Source organism: Hyla sarda, chromosome 4, assembly GCF_029499605.1.
Source record: "Hyla sarda isolate aHylSar1 chromosome 4, aHylSar1.hap1, whole genome shotgun sequence".
Taxonomy (NCBI): Eukaryota; Metazoa; Chordata; class Amphibia; order Anura; family Hylidae; genus Hyla; species Hyla sarda.
The window spans coordinates 216699450-216718352 of NC_079192.1; the positions used below are offsets into that span (position 1 = coordinate 216699450).

At 42.7% G+C, this 18903-nt stretch overlaps 1 protein-coding gene across 5 annotated transcripts in view; it reads right to left on the reverse strand.

Moving 5' to 3' along the window:
• The window catches only part of RELN (reelin), a 1155521-nt gene that overhangs the window by 713311 nt on the left and 423307 nt on the right, over positions 1-18903 (reverse strand). For all 5 annotated transcript variants that reach the window (XM_056573506.1, XM_056573505.1, XM_056573507.1 and 2 more), the window contains exon 4: positions 4442-4512. In XM_056573506.1, the coding sequence (XP_056429481.1) occupies positions 4442-4512 (71 nt within the window). The remainder of the gene's footprint in view (positions 1-4441; positions 4513-18903) is intronic.

Consider the following 18903-nt stretch of genomic DNA (forward strand, 5'->3'; position numbering starts at 1 on the left):
AGTAACAGCACAGCACTCTGCACTCCTGCCTTTCCCTAATGCTGATGTGACTAGCAGTTGCAGTGTAACGCTGTGGTATGAGCTATTCACACACACACAGTCCCGTCCTCTCCATCTGAGTGCATAGATGAAATGAAGTGAGGCAAGATGGCCACCGATTATATAGGGGCTGTGACATCACAGGGGTCAGTGAACACTGATAGGCTGCATCTCACATGTGGTTCTGGGTCAGCCCGCCTACCTTCATTCCCACCGCTGTTTCCCGCCCTCCCTTAATCCCCTGCCCCATGTGCTCACATGTGGATCCGCCATCTTAGCTCTACAATAGCCTGGAACGCTGTAAAATGGAGTTTAATGAAGCGATTCATGCGATAGAATCGCGGCGATATTCGTATTCGTTGCGAATCGAATTTTTCATGAAATTCGTAACGAATTCGGGTTCGTCAAGTTCGATTCGCTCATCTCTAGTGTACACCTTCTAGCTACAGCATTTGAAGAAGCCCCTAGTCTTGTAGATGAAAAATCCCAAGACAGATTCCTAAAGGGAAAAAAAGTCTACTTTTTCACCACCAGTAGCACAAGGGGGCTGTATAGATCTGTTTCATAAGGCAGTGGTTAACGATGTAAGATCCATATTGTATCCTAAAGCAGTATCGAACTTACCGATTAACAAGCAGGAAGCACTTAGAGCTTTACAAAAACGTGATTACATAGTCATCACTCGGGCGGATAAAGGTGGGAGTGATGTAGTGTTGCCAAAATTAATGTATAATGAAGAAGCCGAAAGGCAATTATCCGACAGAGCAACATACACACTCCTACCTAACGATCCGACCAAAAAAATATTAGATCGCCTTAGAGCTCTGCTACATAAATTTGTAACATCGAATACCCTGTCTAAAAAAACAGCTCAAAAACGAATACCAGAGAATCCAAAAGCAGCAAAATGGTATCACCTCCCCAAGGTGCATAAGTCACTGAGCCGACCCCCGGTGGCCCTATAGTGGCAGGGATCGGCTCAATGACCGAGTACCTGTCTCAGTATTTGGATTACCTTCTATGCCCTCTCTTACCTGCAGTCCCGGCTTACATAAAGGACACTAGTCATCTCCTATCCATCCTTAACGACATAGGATGAGAGGAAGGATGGAGCCTTTGCTCAGTGGACGTAATAAATTTATACACACGTATTCCTCATGATAAGGGAGTCCAAGCCGTGGTTAATATGTTAAAAAGAACTAACAAATCTACAACTTTCATCCAGTTCATAAAATAATCTCTGGTATTTGTCCTAAAGAACAGCACTTTTAGGTACGGAGACAAATGGTACAGGCAGGACACCGGGATACCGATGGGGACACCGGTGTCCTGCACGTACGCTAACCTCTATTTGGCGTGGTTTGAAAATGAGGTGGTATATTCCAATCTCAACCCGTACATTAAATACATCAGGACATACGCTTGTTTTGTAGACGATGTCCTGTTGATATGGTCGGGCACCAGTAGTCAATTTAGCGAATTTGTCCGATACCTAAATGACACAACGGGTTACAATATGGCATTCACACAACAGTATGGAGGCACAGAATTGGAGTGTCTGGACGTATGCATTAAAGTAGAAAATTGTATATTGATAACTGAGGGCTAGAACTAGAAGTGAATTATTAGGTAAAAACAAAAAAACAACAAAAAAAACACTCAGAAGATACTGTAAGAAGAAGATTCACGTTCACTTTTCAAAATACCCCAGTAAATAAAATAATAGAATGAGCAATACGCAAGAACTGGTATATACTAGAACTCGACGAAGATATAAAAGATATAGCAATCAATAAGCCTCTTATATCATACAGAAAAAATAGAACAATAGGTGATGCTAGAAAAGGACCCACAAAAAGAAAGAACAGTAAAAATAATGAATGGCTTAGTGACCACACCCCCACAGGTAATTATTAGTGTAAAAACTGTAATTTTTGTAAATATAATTTATGCCAAAAATCATTCAGAATAGGTACGGTGTTTCATACTGTTAAAGAGCTCATCACGTGTAAAACTAAAAATGTAGCATACGTTATCTTTTGCCCGTGTGGGTACTATTACATAGGCAAAACGATTAGACAATTATGTGCTAGAATTAGGGAACATTTTTACTCCCTTAGAACAAAAAAGGGAGCCCCAAGATTTATTTTGCATGTAATAGACTCACACGGGGGGAGTCCAGAAAGCCTGAGATTTGCAGGTTTAGAAAAAGTTCTAGCCGACCAGGCATATCGGCCGACAGAAATCTCCTGAGAAGTGAAACCCATTGGATTTTGTCGACCGATGCACTGGGGGTTTTAGGATTAAACGACAAGGTAGATGTATCCGTATGCTTCTAGCTAAGTTTCTATAGGTCATTGAGGTGTTAATAATCATGTGTTTTTGTTCCCCTCCCCCTGTTTGTATCATCACTTGGTAAAAGGAAGGTGATAGGTTAACATGATTATCCACCTGTATATAAGGTGAGCTGTTCTGGTTCAGAGGTAGGCCAGTTGAAGCACTATGTAGTGCGAAACAACGTTGTCGTGTCTCTGTGGTATCCCCCCCGCATTTGCCATCTTTCTTATCTTCTCCCTGGGCAACCCTGTCTGTGAGTATGTGCAATAGAGAACTTTGCTGAACCGAGGATTGGCGAGTTGCCGACTGCTTCATTCTCCTTCTACATGAATAATTTACAAATCTGTTTAACTTTCTGGCACCAGTTGATTTAAAAAAAAAAAAAAAAGTTTTCCACCAGAGAACCCCTTTAACGACAAAGGACGTATATTTACGTCCTCCGCCGGCTCCCGCGATATGCCGCGTCATATCGGGTCGGTCCAAGCTGACCTCCACGTCTGAAACGAAAGTGAAAGTATCCCGGCTGCTCAGTCGGGCTGTTCAGGACCACCGCGGTGAAATCGCGGCGTCCAAAACAGCTTACAGGATACCGGGAGGGACCTTTCCTGTCTCCTCGGTGTCCGATCGGCGAATGACTGCTCTGTGCCTGAGATCCAGGCAGGAGCAGTCAAGCGCCGATAACACTGATCACAGGCGTGTTAATACACGCCAGTGATCTGTGTAAAAGATCAGTGTGTGCAGTGTTATAGGTCAAAGAAAAAGTAAAAAAAAGTGTTAATAAAGATCATTCCCTAATAAAAGATTGAATTACCCCCCTTTTCCCATTAAAAAAATAAAACACAGTGTAAATAAAAATAAAAATATGTGGTATCGCCATGTGTGTAAATGTCCGAACTATAAAAATATATCCTTAATTAAACCGCACGGTCAATGGCGTACACGTAAAAAAAATTCAAAAGTCCAAAAAAGCGTATTTTTGGTCACTTTTTATACCATTAAAAAATGAATAAAAAGTGATCAAAAAGTCAAATCAAAACAAAAATGGGGTACCGATAAAACCTTCAGATCACAGCGCAAAAAATGGGCCCTCATACCGCCCTGTAAGTGGAAAACTAAAAAAAGTTATTGGGGTCAGAAGAGGACATTTTTAAACGTTCAAAATTTTCCTGCATGTAGTTATGATTTTTTTCAGAAGTATGCCAAATTTAAACCTGTATAAGTAGGGTACCATTTTAACCGTATGGACCTACAGAATAATGATAAGGTGTCATTTTTACCGAAATATGCACTGCGTAGAAATTGATTTTGTCGCACAATGATTTTTTTTCCGTTTTGCCGTGGATTTTTGGGTAAAATGACTAATGTCAGTGCAAAGTAGAATTGGTGACGCAAAAAATAAGCCATAATATGGATTTTTAGGTGGAAAATTGAAAGGGTTATATTTTTTTTAAAGGTAAGGAGGAAAAAACAAAAATGCAAAAACTGAAAAACCCTGCGTCCTTAAGCGGTTAAACAATAATGGTCTTCGTCACTGACAGCAAGCAGAGAACTTAAAAATAGTGAACCATTTTGCAAATCAGCAAATTTTCATTATGCAATTAATAGGCTTTATCAACATAGAGTCACTTTGATGGTACACTTGCCACAGCAACATTACTGATAAATGAGTGTGTGTGTGTGTGTGTTGTGTGTGTTGTGTGTGTTGTGTGTGTGTGTGTATAAATTTGCAGCAAATTTTTTTTTTTTTTATTACAAATGAATAGCAAGTAATTGGTTTATAGACAATAACTATTCCCAAATCCATAATTTTGCACATGCTGATAGTTCCTTGACATGTCTGTGTCTTTCATTAGCCTTAAAGCTGAAGTCCCTTGGTCCCTCATTAGTAAAGATAAAAGGTAAGAGATCCAATGAATGTGAGAGGACAAGTGCCTTAAGCATATACAAAAAGATGAGCTATGGTAGACTTTGATCAATAGAAAAATCCTCTACAATGAGTATCTGAATTATGAACACCACTACAAAAATAAAACATATACATACAATTTTAATCTATGTTTCTTACCTCCTTGCTCACACAACTGCTGTGCTAGGGCATCTTTGAATATAACCTGGCCTCTGTGAGTAGCTGTAGCCCTGAAAACAGCAAAAGAAAGGAAAGTGGGTATATCACTTTAAAAGTTACTGTTCTTCTGATATTTACAGGAATTTGGCAATCAAACATTGGCATCCCATATATCTGTAGCTAAGATAATATCAATACATGTATTCTATATGTTATCAGCATTATGGCAAATCTTTGTATATGAACAAGGAAAACAGGAGTATAATGCCACAACAGAAAAGGACACGCAGGTCTACCAATAGCAAATGACATGTAGAATCATGTTCACAGGCACAGCAACAACAAAAATGGTTATCAAGAAAATTCAAATAACAAAGTATAAGCATTTTTTTTCTTCTGCTGTTCATCTATCCACCTATCTACCTATATGTCTACCTATCTATCTACCTACCTATCTAACATACAAACTAGGGGCTACTGTAAATAACACACACATACATCAGGCAGGGGAAGAGAATTGCTAGTGCGAGAATAGGGAGAGGGGACAGGGTGGTCAGGGGACAGAAGATTTCTTGTGGGCTGAGAAAAGAGTGAGGGGGAGAAAAGGCATCAGTGCGGGGACAGGGAGAAGAGAAATTCGCTCTATTTACAGATTCACAATGTATAAAGGAAGATGGCAAAATAGGCCTAATGTTGTAAAGAAAGAAGTTATGAAATACAATACAATAATAATTTGTATATATATATATATTTTTATTTTTTTTATTTTTTATATTGTGTTATTTATATATCATTGTTGCTTTCCCTTCACCACAAGGGTTAACACTGGACAACACTGAGTACTTTCCATAGAGATGTTCCGCTTCGGCCGGTGATAGGCTGAGCGCACTGTTATGTAATGAGCCGGCCAGAGCTCCTTACATGACAGTGAGCTCAGCTTACTACGAACTCCTGTAGATTCTTTGTGTGTCTCTCTGTCTGCCATGGTCTTTAACTAGCCACACCCTTACTTCTACATCTACATTTTATTTTTTTAGATTTATATGGGTAGCTGTAACCTTATGAGTGGATGCATATGGAGACACTCAAATGAGTGTTTGTAATGACTCATCCCAGTTTTGCCTGAAGGCTTAAACCTTTCTGGTTTCTGGCTTGTAGTTGTTGTGACGACACCCTGGTCTATTTTGTCTAGTTTTTCTTTGGCCAATCCTATCTCCATTTTCAGTCCACACCTAGCAGCTTTCCTATTTAAAGGGGTACTCCAATGGAAAATTATTTCTTTAAATCAACTGGTGCCAAAAAGTTAAAGGGGTTATCCACCATAAGGTGATTTTAGTACGTACCTGACAGGCATTAATGGACATGCTTAGGAAGGATCTTCGCTTGTCTTGGGGCTAAATGGCTATGTTGTGAGATTACCATAATACTGTGGCTAGCTTTTTGTGAACTTGTATTTCCTGTTTGACTTTTCTTTTTTTGAATACAAATCCCACAATTCCATTTTCCTCCCTCCCACACATCAGCCACCCCACCCATTGAAACAAAAGACCTGTGGTTTTCAATCAGTGTGCCTACAGCTGTTGCAGATTGATCTCTCTCCCAACAAGCAATCGCTCCTCCCACTGAAGCAGACAGGCTCCCTGTCATCAGTTGACTAGTGAGCATTGCAAGCTGGGAAAAATCAGAGACAACAGTCATTTTGTATGCTATAAAAAATAAATAGTTGGGTGTATCCATTTAAAAAAATAAACTGTGTAAATAAAAATATAAACATATGTGATATCGCCGCGTGTGCAAATGTCCAAACTATAAAATATATTGTTAAGTAAACCGCACAGTCAATGACCTACACTTAAAGAATTTCAAAAGTCTAAAATACCGTATATACTCGAGTATAAGCCGACCCGAGTATAAGCCGAGGCCCCTAATTTCACCCCAAAATCCCAGGAAAAGTTATTTACTCGAGTATAAGCCTAGGGTGGGAAATACATCATCCCCCCCTGTCATCATCCAGACCCCCGTCATTAACATCCTCATCATTATCACCCTGTCATCATCCAGACCCTCATCATAATCCCCTTGTCATCATCCCCTTGTCATCATCCCCACCCCCCTTCATCATCCCCTTGTCATCATCCCACACCTCCTCTTCATCATCCTCTTGTCATCATCCGCCCTCAGTGGTCCTCAACCTGCGGACCTCCAGAGGTTTCAAAACTACAACTCCCAGCAAGCCCGGGCAGCCATCGGCTGTCCGGGCTTGCTGGGAGTTGTAGTTTTGAAACCTCTGGAGGTCCGCAGGTTGAAGACCACTGCGGCCTTCGACATCATCCAGCCCCCTCTCACCCCCTTTAGTTCTTTACAGTACTCGCCTCCGCTCGGCGCTGGTCCGGTGCTGCAGGACTGTCCGGTGGGGAGGTCGTCCGGTGGGATAGTGATTCCGGGCTGCTATCTTCACCGGGGGCGCCTCTTCTCCACGCTTCGGGCCCAGAATAGAGAGGTGTTGCCTTGACGATGACGCAGAGGTACGTTGGTAATGAACGTACCTCTGCGTCGTCGTCAAGGCAACGTGACTATTCTGGGGCCGGGGCCCAAAGCGCTTAGAAGAGGCCTCCCCGGTGAAGATAGCAGCCCGGAACCACTATCCCACCGGACGACCTCCTCACCGGACAGTCCTGCAGCACCGGACCAGCGCCGAGCGGAGGCGAGTACTGTACAGAACTAAAGGGGGTGAGAGGGGGCTGGATGATGTCGAAGGCCGCAGTGGTCTTCAACCTGCGGACCTCCAGAGGTTTCAAAACTACAACTCCCAGCAAGCCCGGACAGCCGATGGCTGCCCGGGCTTTCTGGGAGTTGTAGTTTTGAAACCTCTGGAGGTCCGCAGGTTGAAGACCACTGCGGGTGGAGAGTTCACTCGAGTATAAGCCGAGGGGGGTGTTTTCAGCACGAAAAATCGTGCTGAAAAACTCGGCTTATACTCGAGTATATACGGTAGCAGATTTTTGGTCACTTTCTATACCATAAAAAAATGAATAAAAATTAAAACGTCTGATCAAAACAAATGGTACTGATAAAAACTTCAGATCACTGCGCAAAAAATGAGCCCTCATACATCCCCGTATGCAGAAAAATAAAAGTTGTAGGAGTCAGAAGAGGACATTTTTAAAAGTACTAATTTTCGTACATGTAGTTATGATGATAAGAAGGGTATCATTTGCTTCAACTCTGGACAGTTCCTGATACAAACAGAGGTGCCAGCAAAAAACACTGTGATGACACAGAAAATAACTATACAACTTCCACTGTAGTATACAGCAGCTGATAAGTAGTAATTTACAAATCTGTATAAAGGGGTATTCCAGGATTTTTTTTTATTTGACTATGCTACAGGGGCTGTAAAGTTAGTGCAGTTCATAATATACAGGGTGGGCCATTTATATGGACACACCTTAAGAAAATGGGAATGGTTGGTGATTTTAACTTCCTGTTTGTGGCACATTAGTATATGTGAGGGGGGAAACTTTTCAAGATGGGTGGTGACCATGGTGGCCATTTTTAAGTCTGACATTTTGAATCCAACTTTTGTTTTTTCAATAGGAAGAGTGTCATGTGACACATCAAACTTATTGGGAATTTCACAAGAAAAACAAATATGTGCTTGGTTTTAATGTAACCTTATTCTTTCATGAGTTATTTACAAGTTTCTGACCACTTATAAAATGTGTTCAATGTGCTGCCCACTGTGTTGGATTGTCAATGCAACCCTCTTCTACCACTCTTCCCACAATGATAGCAACACCGCAGGAGAAATGCTAGCACAGGCTTCCAGTATCCTTAGTTTCAGGTGCTGCACATCTCGTATCTTCACAGCATAGACAATTGCCTTCAGATGACCCCAAAGATAAAAGTCTAAGGGGGTCAGACTGGGAGACCTTGGGGGCCATTCAACTGGCCCACGACGACCAATCCACTTTCCAGGAAACTGTTCATCTAGGAATGCTCGGAACTGGCACGTTCCCTGAGTTTTTCCAGCAAGACCACATTATGGGTGTCAGGTCCGAGCATTCTCAGATGAACAGTTTTCTGGAAAGTGGATTGGTCGCCGTGGGCCAGTTAAATGGCCCCCAAGGTCTCCCGATCTGACCCCTTAGACTTTTATCTTTGGGGTCATCTGAACGCAATTGTCTATGCTGTGAAGATACGAGATGTGCAGCACCTGAAACTATGGATACTAGAAGCCTGTGCTAGCATTTTCCTGCGGTGTTGCTGTCAGTGTGTGAAGAGTGGGAGAAGAGGGTTGCATTGACAATCCAACACAATCGGCAGCACATTGTACACATTTTATAAGTGGTCAGAGACTTCTAAATAACTCATGAAAGAATAAAGTTACGTTAAAACCAAGCACATCATTGTTTTTCCTGTGAAATTCCCAATAAGTTTGATTTGTCACATGACACTCTTCCTATTGAAAAAACAAAAGTTGGATTCAAAATGTCCGACTTCAAAATGGCCACCATGGTCACCACCCATCTTGGAAAGTTTCCCCCCTCACATATACTAATGTGCGACAAACAGGAAGTTAATATCATCAACCATTCCCATTTTATTAAGGTGTATCCATATGAATGGCCCACCCTGTATATTATGAACTACACTAACTTTAGAGCCCCTGTAGCATAGTCAAATAAATAAAAAATCCTGGAATACCCTTTTATACAGATTTGTTAATTACTACTTATCAGCTGCTGTATACTACAGTGGAAGTTGTATAGTTATTTTCTGTCTCATCACAGTGTTCTTTGCTGGCACCTCTGTCTGTGTCAGGAACTGTCCAGAGTAGAAGCAAATGATACCCTTCTTATCAGCAGACTGCGATGGCCACTCCACAACCTTCAACGTCACATGCACACTTTTCGTACAGAAGAGTATTTTCTGATTCACCTTGCTGTCAATTTTCACAAGATTCCCTGTGCTTTTAGAGTATGCACCCCCTTGGAACATCAGTTAGCCACCACCATCCTTTATAATGGGGATTTTATCCTCGCAAGCAGGACCTTCACTCCTCCTGTTTAAATGATTAGTGTGTAATATTGAAATGTCTGATATTTGTCCTTATTTGTACCCTCAAAATTGTAAAATGCTTTGTAATATTTGGGTGCTATATACAGTCATGGCCGTAATTTTTCAAGAAAATTAAGTATTTCTCACAGAAAAGGATTGCAGTAACACATGTTTTGCTACACATGTTTATTCCCTTTGTGTGTATTGGAACAAAACCAAAAAAGGGAGGAAAAAAAGAGAAAATTAGACAATGTCACACCAAACTCCAAAAATGGGCTAGACAAAATTGTTGGCACCCTTAAATTTATATTTGGTTGCACATCCTTTGGAAAAAATATCTGAAATCAGTCGCTTCCTATAACCATCAATAAGCTTCTTACACCTCTCAGCCGGAATTTTGGACCACTCTTCCTTTTACAAACTGCTCCAGGTCTCTCTTATTGGAAGGGTGCCTTTTCCCAACAGCAATTTGAATATCTCTAGACAGGTGTTCAATAGGATTTAGATCTGGACTCATTGCTGGCCACTTAAGAACTCTCCAGCACTTTGTTGCCAATCATTTCTGGGTGCTTTTTGACTTATGTTTGGGGTCATTGTCCTGCTGGAAGACCCAAGATCTCTGACACAAACCCAGCTTTCTGACACTGGGTTGTACAGTGCGATCCAAAATCCGTTGGTAATCCAGATTTCATGATGCCTTGCACACATTCAAGGCACCCAGTGCCAGAGGCAGCAAAAACAACCCCAAAACATCATTGAACCTCCACCATATTTCACTGTATGTACTGTGTTCTTTTCTTTGTAGGCCTCATTCCGTTTTTGGTAAACGGTAGAATGATGTGCTTTACCAAAAAGCTCTTGTAACGCTGAGCGCTCCGGTCCCTGCTCCTGGACCGGAGCGCTCGCAGCATCTGTCCCAGCGGGGTGCCCGGGTCGGACTCTCTGACCGGGGACATTCCATCTCTGCTCCTGTCGGGGATGCGGTCCGCGCTGCGGGATGTCCCCGCGCGCGTCCCAGCTCCACCTACCCGTGCCCGCTCCGGTCCTCTCCTCTGCTCTGCTCCCCGCTCACGTGTCTCCCGGCGTGAGCGTCCCTGCACTATAGGGTGCGCGCGCGCCGGCAGTGTAAGATTTAAAGGGCCAGTGCACCATTGATTGGTGCCTGGCCCAATCCGTAATTGGTCACTCCTATAAATGTATCCTGCCCCTTCCTGCCCTTGCCGGATCTTTGTTGCCTCAGTGCCCTAGAGAAAGCGTTATTTGTGTATATCCTTGCCTGTTGCTGATCCCGTTGCTAACGACTACCGCCTGAGAACCCGTGCTGCCTGTCCTGACCTTTGCTACGTCTGACTTCGCCTCTGCCTGCCCCTTCTGTACTTCGCCTGTCTCGGCTGCCAGTGAGGTTGAGCCGCTATCGGAGGATACGACCTGGTAGTTACCGCCGCAGCAAGTTCATCCCGCCTTGCATCGGGCTCTGGTGAAAACCAGTAACTTCTTAGAACCGATCCTCCGGTACGGTCCACGCCAATCCCTCTCTGGCACAGATTATCCACCACCTGTACCGCTTCCTGCTACTAGTCGGGATCTTGACAGCTCTATCTTGGTCTCATCTGTCACGCTCCGGGGACTGATTACTAACGGGGTGCCGCGTGCATGATCGCGGGCGTCCCCAGCTGTGGGACTCCAGCGATCAGGCATCTTATCCCCTATCCTTTGGATAGAGGATAAGATGTGTAAGCACAGGAGTACCCCTTTAAATGTCGATGGCTAGTTCATGCTGACACTGATGCTCCCTAAGCCTGCAGGACAGCTTGAATATTTTTGGAACTTGTTTGGGGCTGCTTATCCACCATCCGGACTATCCTGCATTTACACCTTTCCTCAATTTTTCTCTTTCGTCCATGCCCAAGGAGATTAGCTACAGTGCCAAGGGTTGCAAACTTCTTGATGTTGCGCAATGTGGACAAAGGCAAATCTAGATGTCTGAAGATGGACTTGTGGAAAAATATCAACAATCTCAAGGTTACAAGTTTTGTTTTCAAGTCCTCAGACAGTTCTTTCTGTTGTCCATGCTTTGCCACACACACAATGCAAAGACTAAGTGAACCTGTCTCCTTTTTATCTGCTTTCAGGTGTGGTTTTTATATTGCCCACACCTGTTACTTGCCCCAGGGGAGTTTAAAGGAGCAACACATGCTTGAAACAATCATATTTTTCCACAATTTTGAAAGGGTGCCAATCATTTTGTCAAGCCCATTTTTGGAGTTTGGTGTGACATTATGTCCAATTTGCTTTTTTTCCTCCCTTTTTTTGTTTAGTTCCAACACACACAAAGGGAATCAACATGTATATAGCAAAACGTGGTACTGCAATCCTTTTCTGTGAGAAATACTTCTTCTTTGTCTAGAAAAATTTCAGGGGTGCCAACATTTACGGCCATGACTGTAAGTAAATATTATTACTATTATTATGTTGTGGGGCTGGTAAAATAAACACTTCTTTTTGACAATGAAAGCCATTCAGCTCATTTTGTTCAAGTACAGTCGTATTAGAAAAATGCAAAAGGAGTGTGATTTAATGATTTCATTTGGAGAGGGGGGGGGGGGGGGGGGGTTTAGGCCTAGTGATGGCCTCCAGCTGCCAAAGAACCCAATCAACACCACACAAGTATGTTGCGGATGTACCGATTGAGCACCTGAAAGACCCCCGGCACCTGTCATTCAAGCTCTTATGTGCCATGATCGCTATGGATCAGGGACTTAATGAGGACCTGCGGTAACTGTAAAAAAATCGACTTGGTGTTACCTATAGAAAGTTGAGGGAGGCTGATACCTTTTTATAGTACCTTGATCGATCTTCCCACCTCTCCACCCTCCCTCCTGTTTCAGAGATACATTGTTCTGTAGACCTGCTGATGATCTCGGTAATTCATCAGAGGGAAGGAGAGGTTATCATACTGTGTGCTGTGTATCTATAGGTTATAAATATTGATGAGCCAGGCAGTCGGCAGAGCTCCGCCCATGACCCAAGCTGCTCATTAACATTCGGATCTGGACAGGGTAAGTATCGTTTTGATCAGTGTCATCAGCACTACAAACCTGTATATCAGGTTAATTTGGTTGACACTGATGACAGATTTCTTTTAATTGCCATTTTAACCTGTGTGTAACCTGTGTTTGTAACAAGGCCACACATTCAAGGTTATGTAAACTGTTGATCATGGACTTTTGGGTAATATTTGTTATCATTATGATTAAAAAAGGAGCCAAACTACTACTAATAAATAGTCATATTTTCTAAATGAACGCCAACATTTCGCAATTTCTAACAGGGTATGCAAACTTTTGAGCACAACTGTATATGATACAAACTGTAATGCCTATTAAATCTTTTTGCGCACTTACAATAATGCTTTCATTGCAATTTTATGTAATAGAACAACACAAAATAGCCAATTATTTGGAAGTTAGGGGAAAGGGAAGTGGATGTGGTAATATTATATGGATTTAACCCCTTGCCGCAAATATATATATGTCCATTTTTCCTGTGACTTAACGCAAATGGAAGTATATATACGTCCATTCCTGATCACGGCGCCGCGAGCGTGCGGGCAGTGATCGCATATCGCCGGGCACCCACCGAAGCTGTCAGAAGCTGAGCGGAGCTCCAATCCTGACAGATAACCCCTTCAGTGCTGCGGTCAATCTGACCGCAGAACTGATCACCAATGACAGAGCAAGGGAGCTCCCCCTGTTCACCAACGGCGACACGAGCGCGAGTCGCCGTTGGTTGTTATGGCAGCAGGAGGTCAGATGATGACCTCCTGTCTGCCTGCTACGGAAGCCAGTGAGAACCAGCCACAGGCTGGATCGCACAGGCTGTACTGTGTGCAGCTGATCAGGTCATACTATGCTTGAGTACACATGTATTGCAGCAGAGTATAACCTGTAAAAAGTGAAAAAATAAAATAAAAAGTTTGTCAATAAAAGTATGAAGTAAAAAAATAAAAATACCCCTTTCCCAATAAAAGCCCTGTATTATCATAAAAAAACACAAATCATATACATATTAGGCATTGCCCCATCCATAATGACATGTTCTATAAAGCTATTATGTAAATTATCCCGCACCATGAACGCCGTAAAAAAACAAACAACAAAAAAGCACAAAATTCGCCAAATTTTAATACAAATAGCGTAATAAAAAAGATCAAAAGATAGCAAGCAAACATGATACCAATAAAAAGTACAGCTTGTCCTGCAAAAAATAAGCCCTCACTCAATGGCATCGGACAAAAAATAAAAAAAGTTACAGCTGTCGTTACAGGATAACACAAACAGGGAAAAAAAGAATTTTGCTCAGAAAAAGGAAAAAACATAAAAAGCTATATTTTTTTTTATGCGTTATTTGAAAAAGACAAAATAAACAGAAAAAAAGCGTCAACATGTGCCGTTACTCCTTTCAATCAGTGGATGGTGTGTAGTGGTAAAATGTGCTCAACTGAGCGTGTTATGCTGTGGGCACAACACCACTTTACGTATATCGCCAAAACAATGGCTTAGCAGGTTTGGAGTGCAGCCGACATCAGTCCCGTCCTCCAGGCGGTCACAATGATCAGGAGAAAGCTTGTGCAGAAGTAGCAGAGAAAAAGTGATGTCCTCTTGGCGCTCTCCAGGGTTTAGAAATAATTAACCGTAACTCCGGACAGTTAAAATAACAAACATTTATTACACATGAATGATGCACGGACTATGCGTTTCGAGGGGCGGGACCCCCTCTTCCTCAGGTCCAGGTTCGATTGGACCTGAGGAAGAGGGGGTCCTGCCCCTCGAAACGCGTAGTCTGTGCATCATTCATGTGTAATAAATGTTTGATATTTTAACTGTCCGGAGTTATGGTTAATTATTTCTAAACCCTGGAGAGCGCCGCGAGGACATCACTTTTTCTCTGCTGCTTCTGCACCAGCTTTCTCCTGATAAAAAGCTATACAAAATCTCCATAATCGTACAGACCCACAGAATAAATATAACATCCCTTTTACCACACAGTGAACACCATAAAAGAAATGATTAAAAAGGCCAGGAATTTCCCACTTTTTCGTAATAATGAAAATGCTTTATGTGTCAACAAAAATGCACAACTTATATAAAGTACAATGGCCCACATTTATCATTGTAGGTGTAAGTGAAGCATTTTTTTTACACCTTTTTTTTGTGTGTGCTGGTAATGTGTAGGAGCACCAAGTTTATTAAATGGTCACAGAGCATTTGATAAATTTTGTGAAGGTAAACATTTTCTCAAATTTCACTCCACATACACCAAAAAGCTACGCCAGGTCTGGGATGGTGTAGTTTTAGAGACTTTTCAGTGGCTTTGCGCCTTTTTTGCACCTTTTTACAAAAGGCGCAGTTCATAAATCCCTTCTATATCATGTGTATTGCCAAAATCAGTGGATTGCAACTCAAAATCAGCAGAAATGTGTAAACAAAAAGGCGCAAATAAACCCTGCTTGCACCTTTTTGTGCCTCTTGTAGACACAAAAAACAGCCTAAAGACAATGATAAATGTCGGCCAATATGTCATGAAAAAACTCTCTCAGAATCACTCTGCTCAGAAAAAGCGTTCTAAAGTTATTACCATTTAACCACTTACGGACCAAGGGCGTACAGGTACGCCTTTGCTCCCTGGTACTTAAGTACGCCCGTGGGAATTTCAGTCCCCGCCGCGCGGGGACCGGACCGGGGTGACTGCTGATATCTATCAGCAGGCACCCCATGCAAATGCCCAGGGGGGTCCTGAGAACCCCCCCCCATGTCGGCGATCGCCACAAATCGCCCGTGAATTCACACTGGTGATTTGCGGCGATTCCGGGTCATACGGGTCTCCAGTGACCCGGTGACCCAGAAAATAAGGGGGGTCAGGGTTGTCAAAGACACTCACGATCCCCCTGAAGGGATAAGAGTGAGGTGGAAGGGGTGCCACCCCTCCTATCCCTGCAATTGGTTGTTCAGAAGTGACGACCAATAGCAGACCAAGGGCGGGGGAGTTAACATTCGGTTCCCCCATTCTGCCCGGACAACAGTGGGTGGGCAGAGCGGGGGAACTGACAGGGACCGGCGCTGAAGGTCCACTTACTCATCGGCGGCAGCAGCGGGCTGCGATCGGCGGTAGCAGAGGACGGCGATGCGGCTCCCTGGATCCTACGGAAGCCAGGTGAGTTGCCTAGCATCATCCAGAAGGCTACAGTCTGGAGACCACTATACAGTGGTCTCTATACTGTAACCCTCCAGATGTTGCAAAACTTCAACTCCCAGCATGCTCAGACAGCTGTTTGCTGTTTGGGCATGCTGGGATTTGCAGTTTTGCAACAGCTGGAGGAATAAAGTTTGGAGATCACTGTGCAGTGGTCTCTAAACTGTAGACCTCCAGATGTTGCAAAACTGCAAATCCCAGCATGCCCAAACAGCAAACAGCTGTCTCGGTATGCTGGGAGTTGTAGTTGCGTACCTCCAGCTGTTGCATAACTACATCTCCCAGCATGCCCTTCGGCGATCAGTACATGCTGGGAGTAGTAGTTTTGCAACAGCTGAAGGCACACTGGTTGTAAAATACCGAGTTAGGTAACAGAACCTTACTGAAGGTTTTCCAACCAGTGTGCCTCCAGCTGTTGCAAAAGTACAACTCCCAGCATGCACAGTCTGTCAGTACATGCTGGGAGTTGTAGTTTTGAAACAGCTGGAGGTTTGCCCTCCATGTGAATGTACAGGGTACATTCACACGGGCGGGTTTACAGTTTGAGCCGCAGCGCAATCTCCTAGTGGGAAACTCACCGTAACCCCCCGCCAGTGGGAATGTACCCTAAAAACACTACACTGCACTAACACATAATAAAGGGTAAAGCACTACATATACACCCCTTACACTGCCCCCCCCTAATAAAAATGAAAAACGTATCATACGGCAGTGACTCCAAAAGGGAGCCTCCAGCTGTTGCAGAACAACAACTACCAGCATTTCCGGACAGCCATTGACTGTCCAGGCATGCTGGGAGTTTGGCAACAGCTGGAGTCCCCCTGTTTGGCCATCACGCCCCCTCCCATAGACATGAATGTAGGGGGCGTGGCATTACGTCACATCTCCATTCCCGGAGGTTTCCGAAACTAGAGACGCAGCCCTGCATAGAATGCGGGTGCTACAGGGAGATCGCGGGGGGGTCCCAGCAGCACCCCCCCCCCTCGATCAGACATCTTATCCCCTATCCTTGGGATATGGGATAATATGTTTTTGCCTGGAATATGATATGAAAATTTTACAAATAAAAACTTGAAAGTGTTGAGTGCATATATATTCACCACCTTTACTCTAAAACACAAAGATCTGGTGCTACCAATTGCCTGCACAAGTCACATTTGCAACCACATAATTAGTAAATAGGGTCCCCCTGTAATTTATTCTCAGTCCAAATCAAACTGTTCTATTAAGGCCTAAGAGTTTGTTACAGAGCAATACTGAACAAACTGCAGCATAAAGACCAAGGAGCTCACCAAACAAAAGAAAAAAAAAAGATCCAAAGCTTTGAACATCTTATGTAGCACCATAACATCCATCATCAAAAAATGAAAAGAATATGGCACAACAGGAAACCTACCAAGACCAGGCTGTCACCCTAAACTGGTGAACTGGATTAGGAGAAAATTAATCAGAAAGGCAACCAAGAGGCGTGTGTTAACTCTGGAGGAGCTGAAAAAAATCAGGGATACAAGGGGGGCACCGGCTATCTACAAGGGGGGCGGCCTGCTATCTACAAGGGGGAGGCCTGTTATCTACAAGGGGGGGCTGCTACTAATGTCTGCACCTATCTATACTCCCTACTATTAAAGGCAATCTTACAGCAGAATCACTTGCACTAACTTGAATATATAGATAGTGCATGTGACCTGGTTTCTATCGCTGCTCACCATGTGATCATCAGCACAATCGCTCCGGAGACATCGGTTTCACCGCCAATGCAAATTCCCTGTTCTGCCCAATGGAGAAGAGAGAAATCTTGTCTCATATTACAGCAGCCGTCTCTATTGCACACAACAAGGAACCCACATATCAGCATGGTAAGCAGCGCCAGAAACCGCGTCACCCTGGGGTCAGATTCCGTTTAAAATAAAAGTACTTGTACTTGGTATCGACGAGTATTAAAATTAAAGTATCAGTACTAGTTCTTAAAAAAAAAATGGTATGGGGACATCACTGGAGATACGGCCTCCAGTACTGTGCACAATACTCCAAGTGAGGCCTCACCAGTGTTCTGTACAGCGGCATGAGCACTTCTACTGCTTATACCTCTCCCTATACACCCAAGCATTCTGCTAGCATTTCCTGCTGCTCTATTACATTGTCTTCCTACCTTTAAGTCTTTTGAAATAATTACTCCTAACTCCCTCTCCTCAGATACTGAGGTCAGGACAGTGTCAAATATTCTATATTCTGCCCAAGGGCTTTTACGCCCCAGGTGCATTAACTTGCACTTATCCACATTAAATTTCAGTTGCCAGAGTTCTGACCATTCTAGTTTACCTAAATCCTTTTCCATTTGGCGTATCCCTCCAAGAACATCAACCCTGTTACACATCTTTGTGCCATCACCAAAAAGACATACCTTACGATCGAGACCTTTTGCGATATCACTAATGAAGATATTAAACAAAAATTACAGTTTATAACAGAAGCATTATGGGCAAAAGACCAAGAGGGTGAATACTTATGTAAGGCACTAAATGTTTCTCAAATACAACATAATTTTAAAGCATATAATACTTTGAGTATAATGTATCTGGATTTAGAAATTCTGTTTGACACAATGCCAAGTGAATGCTAGTTATTGCGTTTGAAGAATATAAATTGGAAAGCTTATCTTAATATGTTTATGTTTTTATTCTACAGGCTTCTTATACAGTAGACCCTCTTATATTTCTTTTTGGAGACATCAGCCTCAAGGATTTAGAATTTCACCATTCCACAGCTGTCAGCTTCATTCTACTGCAGATGTAGATTCAAATGTGCTTTATCCCTCTTGCACATAACTCCTTGGAGAACAATACTTTTGCCCAAATGCATGGCTAAGAGCCACATTCCACATTGATTCAAGGGTCCTAAGTGTCATTGAATTGCTAATAGACAAAAAAAAAAAAATCCTTTGGTTTCAATAATATTATTTGAAATACTAGAAACTTATAATGTTGACTGTAGAAAACTATAGCAATGCTCTAAATTAAATAAAATATTTTCACTACTTGTCTTTATATATTAATTTTATTTTTTTGTAGTAGATTCATGAATTTCCAATTACTCCTGAATTTAATTAGATGCAGGATTATCAACAGGGTTTTATAAATTTCACATACAAG